Source organism: Jaculus jaculus, chromosome 19 (genome assembly GCF_020740685.1).
Source record: "Jaculus jaculus isolate mJacJac1 chromosome 19, mJacJac1.mat.Y.cur, whole genome shotgun sequence".
Taxonomy (NCBI): Eukaryota; Metazoa; Chordata; class Mammalia; order Rodentia; family Dipodidae; genus Jaculus; species Jaculus jaculus.
Genome location: NC_059120.1, coordinates 33,878,438 through 33,891,720, shown reverse-complemented (window position 1 = coordinate 33,891,720; position 13,283 = coordinate 33,878,438). Strand labels below are relative to the sequence as shown.

General features: G+C 40.2%; 1 protein-coding gene across 4 annotated transcripts in view; it reads right to left on the bottom strand.

Moving 5' to 3' along the window:
* Gdap2 (ganglioside induced differentiation associated protein 2) overlaps nt 1-13,283 on the bottom strand; it is a 101,502-nt gene that overhangs the window by 62,743 nt on the left and 25,476 nt on the right. For all 4 annotated transcript variants that reach the window (XM_004667513.2, XM_045138323.1, XM_045138324.1 and 1 more), the window contains 2 exons: nt 10,926-11,079; nt 10,436-10,524 (listed from right to left, as the gene is read on the bottom strand). In XM_004667513.2, coding sequence (XP_004667570.1) covers nt 10,436-10,524; nt 10,926-11,079 — 243 coding nt within the window. The remainder of the gene's footprint in view (nt 1-10,435; nt 10,525-10,925; nt 11,080-13,283) is intronic.

Sequence of the window (13,283 nt, the reverse complement as noted above, 5' to 3'; positions counted from 1 at the left end):
ATTTTACATTAATATTATATTAATCTAGACCTAGCAGAATTTGTGGATATGACATGCAATCACTCAAAAGTAAACAGTAACCAAATTAACAATAATGGCTCTAGTAATACATTGTTATCAGCCTTTGTGGGTAATGTATTTCAAGGACCTAATACCGTGACCCACTTATTGAATGACTGAATTAACATTTGTCACTTTCCTTCTGTTAGGTACAAATTTATTTTTCATCTCTCCTATTCTATTTAAGTTTACATCAAATTGTGATGTTCACCTGTAAAGGTTACTCAGCATTATTACTGTGGTATTGCTTTGAAGGACAAAATAAATTGCCAAATAATTATCAAATGAATTCCCTCAACAGGATCCATTCAGAAAGACCCTGATTTCACAGCCCTGAAATTTTAGTACTGGTCACCAGCCACACAGTCTCTTCAATTTCTTTTGTTCTTCCTAGCAAACAACCAAGCTGCCATGTTCTAACATTTAGTGAGCACCATTGCACCTCCTGTATGTAGCACAGAGCCTAGCACAATAGCAAGCACTCAGTTTTTTCTTTTTTTTCCAAGGTAGGGTTTCACTGTAGCCCAGGCAGACCTGGAATTCACTAGGTAGTCTCAGGGTGGCCTCAAACTCATGGCAATCCTCTGCCTCCCAAGTGGTGAGATTAAAGGTGTGACCCACCATGACCAGCTCAAATTTTTATTGAATAAATTAATACACTTACAATTTGTTACAATGTGGATATTTTTAAGCTTGTTGTTTAAGCTTGTTGTTTTTTTCTGGAGAAGTTAATTACAAATGAACTAAGAAAAAAAGATAGAAAGACTTGATAAATCTACCAAGAAGATATTGCTTAGGTTTTTTTTTTTTTAATACTTTATTTATTTAAGAGAGAGAGAGAGAAGGTACAAAGACAGAAAATGGGCATGCCAGGGCCTCTAGCCATCACAAACTAATGTTAGATGCATTTGCCACTTTGTACAACTGGCTTACGTGGGTACCAGGCAATTGAACTTGGGTCGTTGGGCTTTGTAGGCTAGTGCCTTAACTACTAAACCATCTCTTCAGCTCTGCTTAGTTTTTTAAAAATATTTTTTATTTATTTGAGAGTGACAGAGAGAGAAAGAGGGAGAGAGAGAATGGGCTTCCAGCCACTGCAAAAACTCCAAATGCGTGCAACCCATTGTGCATCTGACTAACGTGGGTCCGGGGGAATTGAGCCTCGAATCGAGGTCCTTAGGCTTCACAGGCAAGCGCTTAACCACTAAACCATCTCTCCAGCCCCATCTGCTTAGGTTTTTCATTGAAGAAGTTTTGCTAGTAAACAAGCCAATGCCCCTAGATGGGAAACTCACAGCCCCAGAGAGAAGAACCTATTATTCTTGGAATAAGTAGAGTGGATACCCTCATCAAAATTCTCTTAAAATTATAAGCATACCCTGCCTTAATCAAAGCTGCTCTCCCCCTTGATTGGAAAATCAGTTTTAAGAGTCACTGAATTCAATAAGAAAAGACAGCTGACTGCTTCTACAAGATGTGCCACCTCTAACCATATTTACCAGGTTTCAGGAGAAAGGAGCAATATGAGTATTGTTCCCAATGCTAGCCCAACAACCAGCTCCACTGAAACATTAACAAACGTGGAGATGAATTCAAACACATCATAACAGAAATTACAGAGGCTACAGTGAACTACACAAATCTTTAAACACATCCAAGGCTCAAGGATTGTTGTGGAAGAGAGAGCTGGAAGATTGTAAGAGTCACAGGGTGGGTAGAAATACCATGAGGGGCTCCAGAGGGTGCATACTGCATGGAGTGAGTAGGCCAGATCCCTGATCCCCAGCTCCTCCCAGTTCCCCGGTCCCTCTTGGGCTGGCTTGGGGCTGCATGGACCCTGTGAGCTTACTGCAAAAGCAGGCCCCTTGCTCCGTCTTCCTGATTGAAGTACCCCTGGGTCCCCAATTCTGAGATACCCTGCGTTGGAGGGTACATACAGCATGGACTGAGTAAGCTAGATCCCTGAGCCCTGGCTCCTCCCTGTGCCCTTGCCCTGGTAGGTCCCTCTGCACCTGGCTTCGGGAGGCCTAGTCCCTGTGTGGGGGCTGTGGTAACAGACATTTTGCTCTGGTATCCTGCTTGGCACCTGGGTACCAACATCCCTATTCGCCCGAGTTACAGGGTGCACGACCACTGTAGGAACTGGCCTCTTGCCTCTGGCTCTCCAGCTTCTTGGCTCCTAGTTACTCAACCTATGGTCGCCATATGCTGAAGAGTATGTGCAAGTGGAGTAAGTAGGCCAGAGCTCCCAGTTCCCAGGGTACCACTGATGTACCTGCAATTTCCACAATCTGCATGTCTCTGTTTTTATAACTCCATCATATACCAGTACACCAATCTGGTTCACATTTTAAAAAGAACACCCTCTTAAGATCCTACGAGGATGAAAACTTGCTTCCTCCTCAATGGAAAAAGGTATTTCCCCAAGATGGGTAGACCATAATGCAAAAAAGCCAATGAAAGTCAGCAAACTGACAGATCTCCACCAAAGATGCCTAGTCCCACAATGGAAGCCTCCAGTGAAATCATAGAGAAGAAATTCAATAGCAAAATGAAAACAGAACCAATGAGGCCTTGATCAAAAGAATTGCTGAACTGGAAGCGAACCATAAGAAACCAACAATCCTATCAATGAATTTGAACAGAATCGTCTCTTAGAGCATTCAGCTTTTGATAGTAGGCTTAACTTGATTGAAGAAAATGTTAGAACCCTCAAAAGAGACATGAATGAATTGAAGGTGAATCAAGAAATAGAAGATCTCAATAACCTACTGATTAAGCTTAATGAAGACTTGATCAAATATAAGAATGAAATCCAGGAAGCATCAAGGGAATCAAAACTCAGAATCATATCTCAAAAAAGAGATGGCACAATACAAAATAACAGCAGAAAACAAAGATCAAATAGAGCTTATAAAACCTCTCTAGAACTGCTCACTAACATTTTGATGTGGAAGACAGAACCTCTGACCTGGAAGATAAGACAGAAGAAATTGATTGGGAAGAAAAAACTTTGCTGAGTTCAAAAAAATCATGTGAATAGAATATGAGGGAACTGTGGGATACCCTATAATGGCCAAACATCCATATGGGTATACCAGGAGAGGAAATCCAGGCTGAGGCATAGAGAACATATTCAACAAAATTGTTGAAGAAAATTTTCCCAATCTCTTAAAAAACAGGCTCATGCATCTATAAGAAGCCCACAGAACACCAAACAGACAGGACCAAAGAAGAAATCTCCAAGGCACAACATAATTAAAATTCTTAACAATGAAAACAAAGAGTGCTAAAAGCAGCAAGAGAGAAACAACTCATTCTAGACAAAGGCAATCCCATCAGAATTACCTCAGATTTCTCAATGGAAACCCTAAAAGTCTAAAAACTGATGGCTTCCAACCCAAGCTAAAACTATCCAGCAAAAATATGTCCAATAATAGATGGCAAAAGAAAAACTTTCCATGAAAACAGTAAACTCTGATTATATAAACACAAAGCCAAACCTACAGAGAATACTTCAGGGAATACTCCACACAGAAAAATCAAACAACAAATCTCAAGAGCCAACAAGAACATCACAATAACCAAAATAGACCAGGCTCAAAAAAGTACAAAACACACGGAAACACCAAACCCCATAAACACCTCATTATGACAGGAATTAATTAAAACCTTACAGTAACAACCTTAAATATCAATGGTCTTAATTCACCCATCAAAAGACACAAGTTATCAGGTAGTGGATCAAAAACTGGACTATCTACTATCTTTAAGAAACCCATCTCACCACTAAAAACAGATACCTTCTCAGGGTGAAAGGAAAATGACATTCCAAGCAACTGGAAAAAAAAAAAAAGTGGTGTTGCTATATTAATATCTGATAGAAACAGACTTCAAACCAACAGTAATCTAAAAGGATAAAGAAGACCACTTCTTACTCATCATGGGAAATATCTAACATGAGAACTTCACAATTATAAATCTATAAGTACCAAACAAAGGTGCACCACAGTTTATAAAACAAAATCTACTTGACAATAAAACAGAAATAAGCACCAACACCATCAAAGTCGGACGGAGACTTCAATACTCCACTATAATCAATAGACAGATCAACCAAGCAGAAAATCAACAGGGAAATAATAGAACACAATACCATAGATCAATTAGATCTAATAGACATCTAGAGAACTTTCCACCCAAATCTACAGGATACACATTCTACTCAGAAGACCACAGAACCTTCTCCAAAATAGATGATATATTAGGCCAAAAAGCATACCTTCATAATTTCAGGAAAATTTAATTAGCTTCCTGCATCACATAAGATCACAATATTTTAAAAGTAGAAATTAACAAAAGAGATGCATCAAGAATTCCACCAGCTACTGGAGACTAAACACACATTTATTTATTTACATAGAGAGAAGAGAGAGAGACAATTGGCATAACAACTTCTGAAGGTGAGAGACCTCCCATGCTACTGGATAGGTAGAATTAATATTGTGAAAATGGCAATTCTACCAAAAGCAATATACAGGTTTAATGCAATACCAATAAAAATACCAGCATCATTCTCCAGAGATTGAAAAAATGATCTCAAAATTCGTATGGAATGGCAACAGGCCTTGGATATCCAAACATATCCTCAGCAAAACAAAGCAAAACTTCTTTTGGTATCACCATACCCAATCTAAAGTGTATTACAAAGCCATAGTAACAAAAACAACATGGTACTAGCATAAGAACAGAAACAGACCAATGGAAGAGAACTGAAGATCCAGACCTTAGGTCAAGTAACTATAGCTACTTGATCTTTGACAAAGGAACCAATAATATAGACTGGCAAAGACAGCATCTTCAACAAATGGTGTTGGACAAATTGGATGACTATATATAGAAAAATGAAACTAGACCCACTCATTTCTTCATACACAAAACTCATGTTCAAATGGATTAAAGAGCTCAATATAATACCTGAAACTCTTCTCCTACTGGAAGAAAAAACAGTATGCACTCTCCATGATATAGGAGTGGGAAAATACTTCCTTAACAAAACCCCAGTAGCACAGGAACTAAACAATCACTCAACCAATGGGATCTCATGAAGCTAAAAAGCAAAAGCACAGTCAAGCATACCATAAGCAGAGCCCATAGATTATCCACTGAACAGGAAAATCTTTGCCAGCTATACCACTGACAGAAGCCTAATATACAGAATCTACAAAGAACTAAAAAAAATAAAGAATAGTATTAATAATAAAAAATCAGGGCTGGAGAGATGGCTTAGCGGTTAAGCGCTTGCCTGTGAAGCCTAAGGACCCCGGTTCGAGGCTCGGTTCCCCAGGTCCCATGTTAGCCAGATGCACAAGGGGGCGGACGCGTCTTGAGTTCGCTTGCAGAGGCTGGAAGCCCTGGCGCGCCCATTCTCTCTCTCTCTCCCTCTATCTGTCTTTCTCTCTGTGTCTGTCGCTCTCAAATAAATAAATAAATAAAATTTAAAAAAAAATCAAACAACCCATCCCCAAATAATAGAGTTCTCAAAGGAAGAATTACAGATGGCTAACACATACTTAAGAAAACGCTCATCATCCCTAATCATTAGGAAAATGCAAATTAAAACAACCATAAGATTCCACCTTACTCCAGTAAGGATGGTAATCATTAAAAGATCTAACAGTGATGAATGTTGGCGAGGATGTGGGGAAAGAGGAACCCTCATCTTCCTCTGTTGGTGGGTATGTAAACTTGTACAACCACTATGGAATCAACTGGAGATTCTTGAAAAGGATGAACATAGACCAATAGACCAAGTTATTCTCTTACTGGGCATTTATCCTAAATGCTCCATTCATCAATACAGAGATATTTGCTCTACCATGTTTATAACTGCTCAATTCATTATATCTAAGAGCTGGCAACAACTTAGGTGCCCATCAATGGATGAATGGATAATGAAGTTGTGATACATTTACACAATGGAATTCTACTCAGCAGTAAGAAAAAAAATACAATGAAATTTGTAGAAAAATGGACAGACTTGGAACAGATCATACTCAGAAAAGTTATACAATCACAGAAAGGAAAATGCCACCTGGTGTCACTTATCTGTGGTTCCTAACCTGGTCGTGCTCAAATTGCTGTCATACTTCATAGGCAACTCAAGGCCCAGACCGTAGGGATGAAAGGGTTTGGGGGAGAGGAAGAAGACAGAGGGGGAAGGGAGGGGAAAAATACACTCCAAAATGAGCTAATATTATAGAAACCTTTATCCTTGGAGATAGCCTAAAAGATAAACTCTCAATAGAAGCCAGGAGAAAGCACCTGAAAAGTAGGGTTCTGGAGAAGGTGGGATGAACCCTAAGCTTTCCCCCTCTCTCTCCCCCTCTCTCTCCCCCCTCTCTCCCCCTCTCTCTCTCTCTCTCTCTCTCTCTCTCTATATATATATATATATATATATATATATATATATATATATTTTTTTTTTTTTTTTTTTCTGTCTGTCCTGTAACTCCAAGTATCAGAGATTGGGTGCTACCTACACTGTGCTGTTGACCAAGAGACCAACGAGTTCACCAAAGCAAGACAACTTTTAGTCAATGCACAAAAGGCAAAAGCTAAGACCCTACTGATGAAAACACCACATGCTGCTTACACAAGAGCACAGAGACACCTGGCTGGAATTCAGAAGAAAGCCCGTCCCCAGTTAGCGCAACTAGTGCTAGAAAGCACTACATGAGCTACGGGGAGAAGATGGCGAGCAACAGTCTGAGCAGCCAGAGGTCTAAGCTACCCAGAAGCAAACACCCTGACACCATGTACACATCAGTACAATAGTGGCATAAAGCCTCAGGGGGTAAGCTATAACTTTTTGATTGGCTAAGAGATCTACTCAGTGTAAAAGAACCCATATCTGGAACTGGGAGCCAGATCAGAATCCTGTGGAGACAAACATTATGTTCTCCTATGTCAAGCTCTTACTAGTCTCTGGCTAAAAGAGGGGTTACATGCATCAAATTCTCAGTAAATTAATAATGCTTATCCCATTTAAACTATGCTCACTTTACTCTCCATTGGAGAATCTGTTCTTCTTGTTTAGAAGGTAGTTGAGACTAGAGGAGATAACTACCCCTCGCACTTCAGCCAAGCCATAGCTGAATATACAGAGGAATTGGGGAGAAAAGCAAAAGTGCTGCTTCCATGGTGAATCTGATAATCAGAGCCAGAACATAGGACACAGACCCTGAGGGTACTCAGCACCTATCAAAGCAAAGCCCCAGAGGCTGCTAAGAGCTCATCATAAAAGTAGACTTAAAACTCACCCACCATGGCTCAGTGAATTTTGCAGAATTTACAGAAAGATTGTTAGAGCCACAGGTTGAGACACCATGTCCAGAGCCATTACCTCCCCCCCAAAATAACTAACTGTTGCTTCCACAACACAGAAACCACAATCCCATATGGAATACCTACAACCCCATGGAGGAAGGTCCCCAATGGAATGGGGCCAGGGACGAGGGAAAAAAGGGTACCAAAACATGATGTATCCATTCCAAATATGTTCTTAATATTAGTAACAATAAAACATTAGAAAACAGAAAATGATGTGAACACATCCTCTATCACCATAACCCTTATATTCTACAGGTTCTATCACTTCAGTTCGGTACCAATTACTGATGGTCAGAGAGCCACTATTGGAGAACACATTGTTTATATGAGCTGCATCTTAAAAGTGGCAAGAACTAACATCTTGGGACTGCAGAGATGGCTTAGTGGTTAAGTGTTTGCCTGTGAAGCCTAAGGACCCCGGTTCAAGGCTCAATTCCCCAGGACCCACATTAGCCAGATGCACAAGGGGGCATACCTGTCTGAAGTTCATTTGCAGTGGCTAGAGACCCTGGCATGCCCATTCTCTCTCTATTTGACTTTTTCTCTGTGTCTGTTGCTCTCAAATAATTTTTTTTAAGTGATAAAAAATAAAAAAATTTTTAAAAACCTGCTTCCAGTTAAGATGGCAGCGTAGGAACCACGCCAAAGCAGCCTAGCAGAGAAAAAGACCAAAAAAAAAAAAAAAAAAAAATCCAGCAAAATACACACTTTTACTAAAAAGTGAGGTGTGTAAGAAATTAAAAAAGGTGCCATGCGGTGAGTTCAAGGCCACCCTGAGACTCCACTCCATAGTGAATTCCAGGTCAGCCTGGGCTAGAATGAGACCCTACCTCAAAAAATAACAACAACAACAAAAAATTAAAAAGGCAGCAGAGAGATCCAGAGCCCCCACACATGATAGCAGAAGCAGCATGCCAGGTCCCTGGGGCCACAGTGGCCAGGCTGGGCTTGAGATGTAGGAAAATCCAGGTTAGGAGATTTTCCACTCACACCTGAACTCTTGCAAACTCAAGAAATGTGAAGGGAGAACGGCAGTGAACAACGGAGGAGCACATCATGAGGTAGAGGATAACTTAGGTCAGCAAGAGAACGACAGCCACCATTGACAGCCTACCCTCCCCCACTGCCAGCTATACCACTCCTAGGCATATATCCTTAGGACTCATCTCATTACTTCAAAAAACTTGTTCAACCATGTTTATCGCAGCTCAATTCACAATAGCTGGGAAATGGAACCAGCCTAGATGTCCTCAACTGATGAAATGAAGATATCTCATATTTATACAATGGAGTTCTACTCAGTGGTAAAGAAAAATGAACTTATGAAATTTGCAGGAAAATGGATGAATCTGGAAAGGATTATACCAAGTGAGGTAACCCAGGCCCAGAAAGCCAAGCATTGCATGTTCTCTCTCATATGTGGATCCTAGCTACAGATGTTTGGGCTTCTCTGTGAGAAGGAAAAAACTCAGTATCAGAGGCCAGCAAGGTAGAAAAGAGATATATAGGGAAGAGAAAGGAAGGGAGGGGGATACTTAATAGGATGGTATTGTATATATGTAAATAGAAGAATAGATTAATGGGGATGAAAAGGCCCAAAGTGAGGTCAGGGGAAGAGACTGAGTAAAGGAAAGGTGGAGGGAGGGCTAATCAATATCTAAGAGGATATAAATAAATCATATGGAATCCTACTTTTTTGGACAATGGAACACTCAGGAGCCATAGATTGTTGCTAGAAAATTTTCAGTACCAGGGATGGGATACCTTCAAGTGAGTTGTTGGCCAGGGAGGTCTCTGATGACCCCAAAACATTACATGCCATTGCCAAGGCCCTTGGGTTTCCCAGCAGGAATAGATGGTAAGACTCTCCTGCTGAAGCCTCCACATACTTGGGCTGCAAGGCCACTGAGAAATCTTGATGAAACTGAGTTGATAACCTCTTCAATATAGAACAGCTGACAGAAAGCTGGAAGAAGCCATTCTTTATGCAGTTCAATGGGAGAAAGAGAAATCATCAGTGAAGACACTCAACAGTGGACACTGAAAGCTTTCAATTTGGCCAGCGAGGCCAAATGAGCCAACAGGTGAACTAGTTGCATGTCTATCATGGTGGAAACCAACTGCCCTCTAACTGGACAGGAGGCCTACCCCAAGGCTCAGGGTCTAATGTAGAAGAGGTAACCGAAAGTATGTAAGAGCCAAAGGAAGGGTAGCACTCCTTACAATGTGCTCCCTCCATACACAAAATGGCCTGGATATCCATGACTTCACAGTGCCTGACACTACCTACACAAGGCCATCATAAGAGGAGGAAAAGATCATGACATCAAAATAAAAGAGACTGATTAACAAGGGGAGGGGGTATGATGGAGAATGGAGTTTCAAAGGGGAAAGTTAGGGGTGGGAGGGCATTATCATGGGATATTTTTTATAATTATGGAAGTTAATAAAAATCTGAATAAAAAACTAACCTCTTGTTAATAATAACAAACATAAGAAAAGAAATTCCCTGAGGTATAGTCCCCCAGAAACTAACGTAAGCTCTAATTACCCACAATGGAATTCCAAGGACCCTAATTGAGGAGGATCCTTCAGGTAATGCAGACCAGGGATGAGGGGATAGAAGACTATAACCTAGGCAAATAAAATTTTATAGTTATAAATAAGAAAAAATTCAGTGCATAGGAATACCCTGAGGCACAGTACCCCATTATCCCATTGGGACTAAGTGAGGCATTCTTGACCTCCTAGTACATCCTATAATACCACAGTGGAGATCCCCGGGGAAATGGAAATGGGGGAAAGGGAATAATCATATGATCTCTTAATAAATTAATAAACAAATAGAGAGCTCTGCAACTTATCAATATAAACTGGCCCTAGGATGTCAAGAACAACCAATGAGTCTTTGGTACAAACTTCTCTAACAATGAAGGGACATTAAAGAACTTGTTTTATGTGCTGTGTTTCCATTACTACTTACGAAGTGCAATGTGTGTTGCATCCTCTAAAGGATAACCTCGTTTTGCAGAATTGATGACACAGAATCCAACAGAAGACATTGACTGCTCTCTGCAATGAAAGAAAAACCACAAAAGCTATACTAAAACATTTCTGATTCAGGTACAATCCATAACTAATTTCAAAATGCAAGTCAACATCACCTTCCCTACCTCTTCAATAAATGTACATAATTTACTCAACTGTACTATCTGAGTACTATATTAATACATAATTTAATCATACTCTGAGAGATAGAAATTTAAAGAGTAAAGCTGATAAAACTTATGTCATTCATCTCTGTCTCATTTATTCTACGTTCAAAAAAATAATTTTAGTAATTAATCCTATCTTTAAGTTTCTCTTAAATTATGTAAACCCTTCAAAGTTATTCACCCCTAGCTCCATTTCATCTTTAAAGGCAGGGCTTTACATCTATGGCATGCTGTATTCAGGGAACGAGCAGGTCATACTTTGCCAGCTGGAGCACATTTCTGTAGCAGCTATACAGGGAACTTTCAGCTGCAGTGCGATAGCGGCTCTTGTACTTAGGTCCCACTGTGTGAATGATGAACCTAGCAGCTAGGTTAAATCCCTTTGTCAATTTTGCTTCACCAGTTCGGCACCCTGGGGAAAAAAATGGACAAATACATAAGTCCACAAATGCTAGGAAAATTTAAGAAGTCAAAGCATAAAAGACTTCTGAGAAATTTCATTTAAAAATATGGGTTGAAGACAAGCCTTTACCTCTTTTCCTTCTCTTCTCAAAGTGACAATGAAGCATAACCAAGGTTATAGCACAAAGGACATGGTAAGGACACAATGCAGAAGAAGTACCACCAAGTGTGGGAGACAGAAAGACAAAAGACTTACCTGAAGAGAAAAGGTACCTCCTGTACAAAAGAGACTGAAATGTATAGAAAGGCAGTGTCAGATCCAAGAGACTGCTTCAACTCAAGCCCCAGACACAGGTGCAACAAGGAAAAAAATTATAGGCCTATATCCCTAATGAACTTACATGCAAAGAACCTAAACAAAATCCCCGCAAACCTAATTCAACAACACATCAAAAGCAGTATCCACCTTAATCAAGTAGGTTTCAAGTGAGGGATGCTGGCCCCAGCTGAAACCACAGAGGAATTGGGGAAATGAGCAAGAATGCTACTCTCTTAGTTAAGCTGATATCAGCACAGGGTAATGGAGAAAGATATTGAGGACACTCAACAGCTATCAAACCAGACATCTATCTAGATTTTCCTAAGTGTCCATCACTGAAGTAGACTTAAAATACTCCCAGCATGGCTCAGGGAATTTTGCGGAAGAGGGGGCAGGATGATTGTTTCAGCCACAAGTTGGGACATTTTTCACAGACGTTGCCTCTCCCCCACAACTAACTGCTGCCCCCATAATGCATGACCCGCAGTCCTCATGGGGTCGACCTGCATTCCCAATGAGGAAGGCCTCTTCAGGAAAGTGGCAGGGAGGGAAAGGATGGTACCAACATGTGATGTTTACATACAAAATATGTTCACATTTAATAATAATAATAATAATAATAATAAAGAATGTTACAGTTGTCAGTAAAAGGTCTAGCCCTCTATTCTATGAGATGTCTAGGATAGATACCAAGAGATTATAACATTGGGGGATTCCATTCTAGCAAATTTCAAGGTCAAGACAAAAGTCCTAGAAATTCTGATAGCTAAAGGAAGTACTCCCAATGAAACCACAAGATTTCAGCTGTGTCTTCACATCTACCAAGCAATAAATAACCTTTGGCCAATATTACACACTAAATGTTTACATGCCCCCATATATTGGAACCCTACCCTAAGTAATAGTATTACAGAAGGTGTAGTCTTTTTGAGATAACTAGAATTAGACAGTCATAAAGATGGAGCCCTGATGAAAAGGATTAGCATCCTTTCAAGAGTAACTGTTGGGAGAAAGAGAAATCACCAGTAAAGATACTCAGTAGTGGACACTGCAAGCCTTGTATTTGGGCAGCCAGGCCAAATGAGCCAATGGGTACAATAGAGACACGTCTATCATGGTGGAAACCAACTGCCCTCTAATTGGACTGGAGGCCTACTCCATGGGAGGGAATACATCCCTTATACTGAAAACTTAAAAATGAGGTAGTCATGAGCCCTAGGGATGTAACGTCTGCTGCTGTCTGGATAAATGCATATACTATGCTTATCAAACTGCCCAGTAAGCACTTCTCTTAATGTTCATACCCTTGCATTAATGCTATTCTTATATTTGGTAGAGAATCCTCCCTTTTCAGATGGCAGTGACCTTGGGATGACTCAGAAGGCATGGAAAGAAGTGACCAGAGTGCTTAGTACTACAATATCTCTATCACACCTTCCAAGGCTCAGGGGCAATTGCGGAAGAGGTGGCAGAAAGAAAGTAAGAGTCAAAGGAAGGGTAGGACTTCTTACAACGTGCTCCCTCCAAACACAAAATGGCCTGGATATCCATGACCTCACAGTGCCTGACATTACCTACATAAGACCATCATAAGAGGAGGAAAAGATCATGACATCAAAATAAAAGAGAGACTGATTGAGATGGGGAGGGGATATGATGGGGAATGGAGTTTCAAAGGGGAAAGTGGGGGGGTGGGAGGATATTCTCATGGGATATTTTTTATAATCATGGAAGTTGTTAAAAGAATTTTTGAAAAAAAGAGAGTAATTGTTGTCTTTGAATCCTCTCTCAGCCATGCTATTGAAGAAATACCATATTTCTAAATATTTCTAGGCTGTGTTAATTTAGATGGAATATAGTCAATGTATCTATAAGAAATATAAATGCACTTAGAA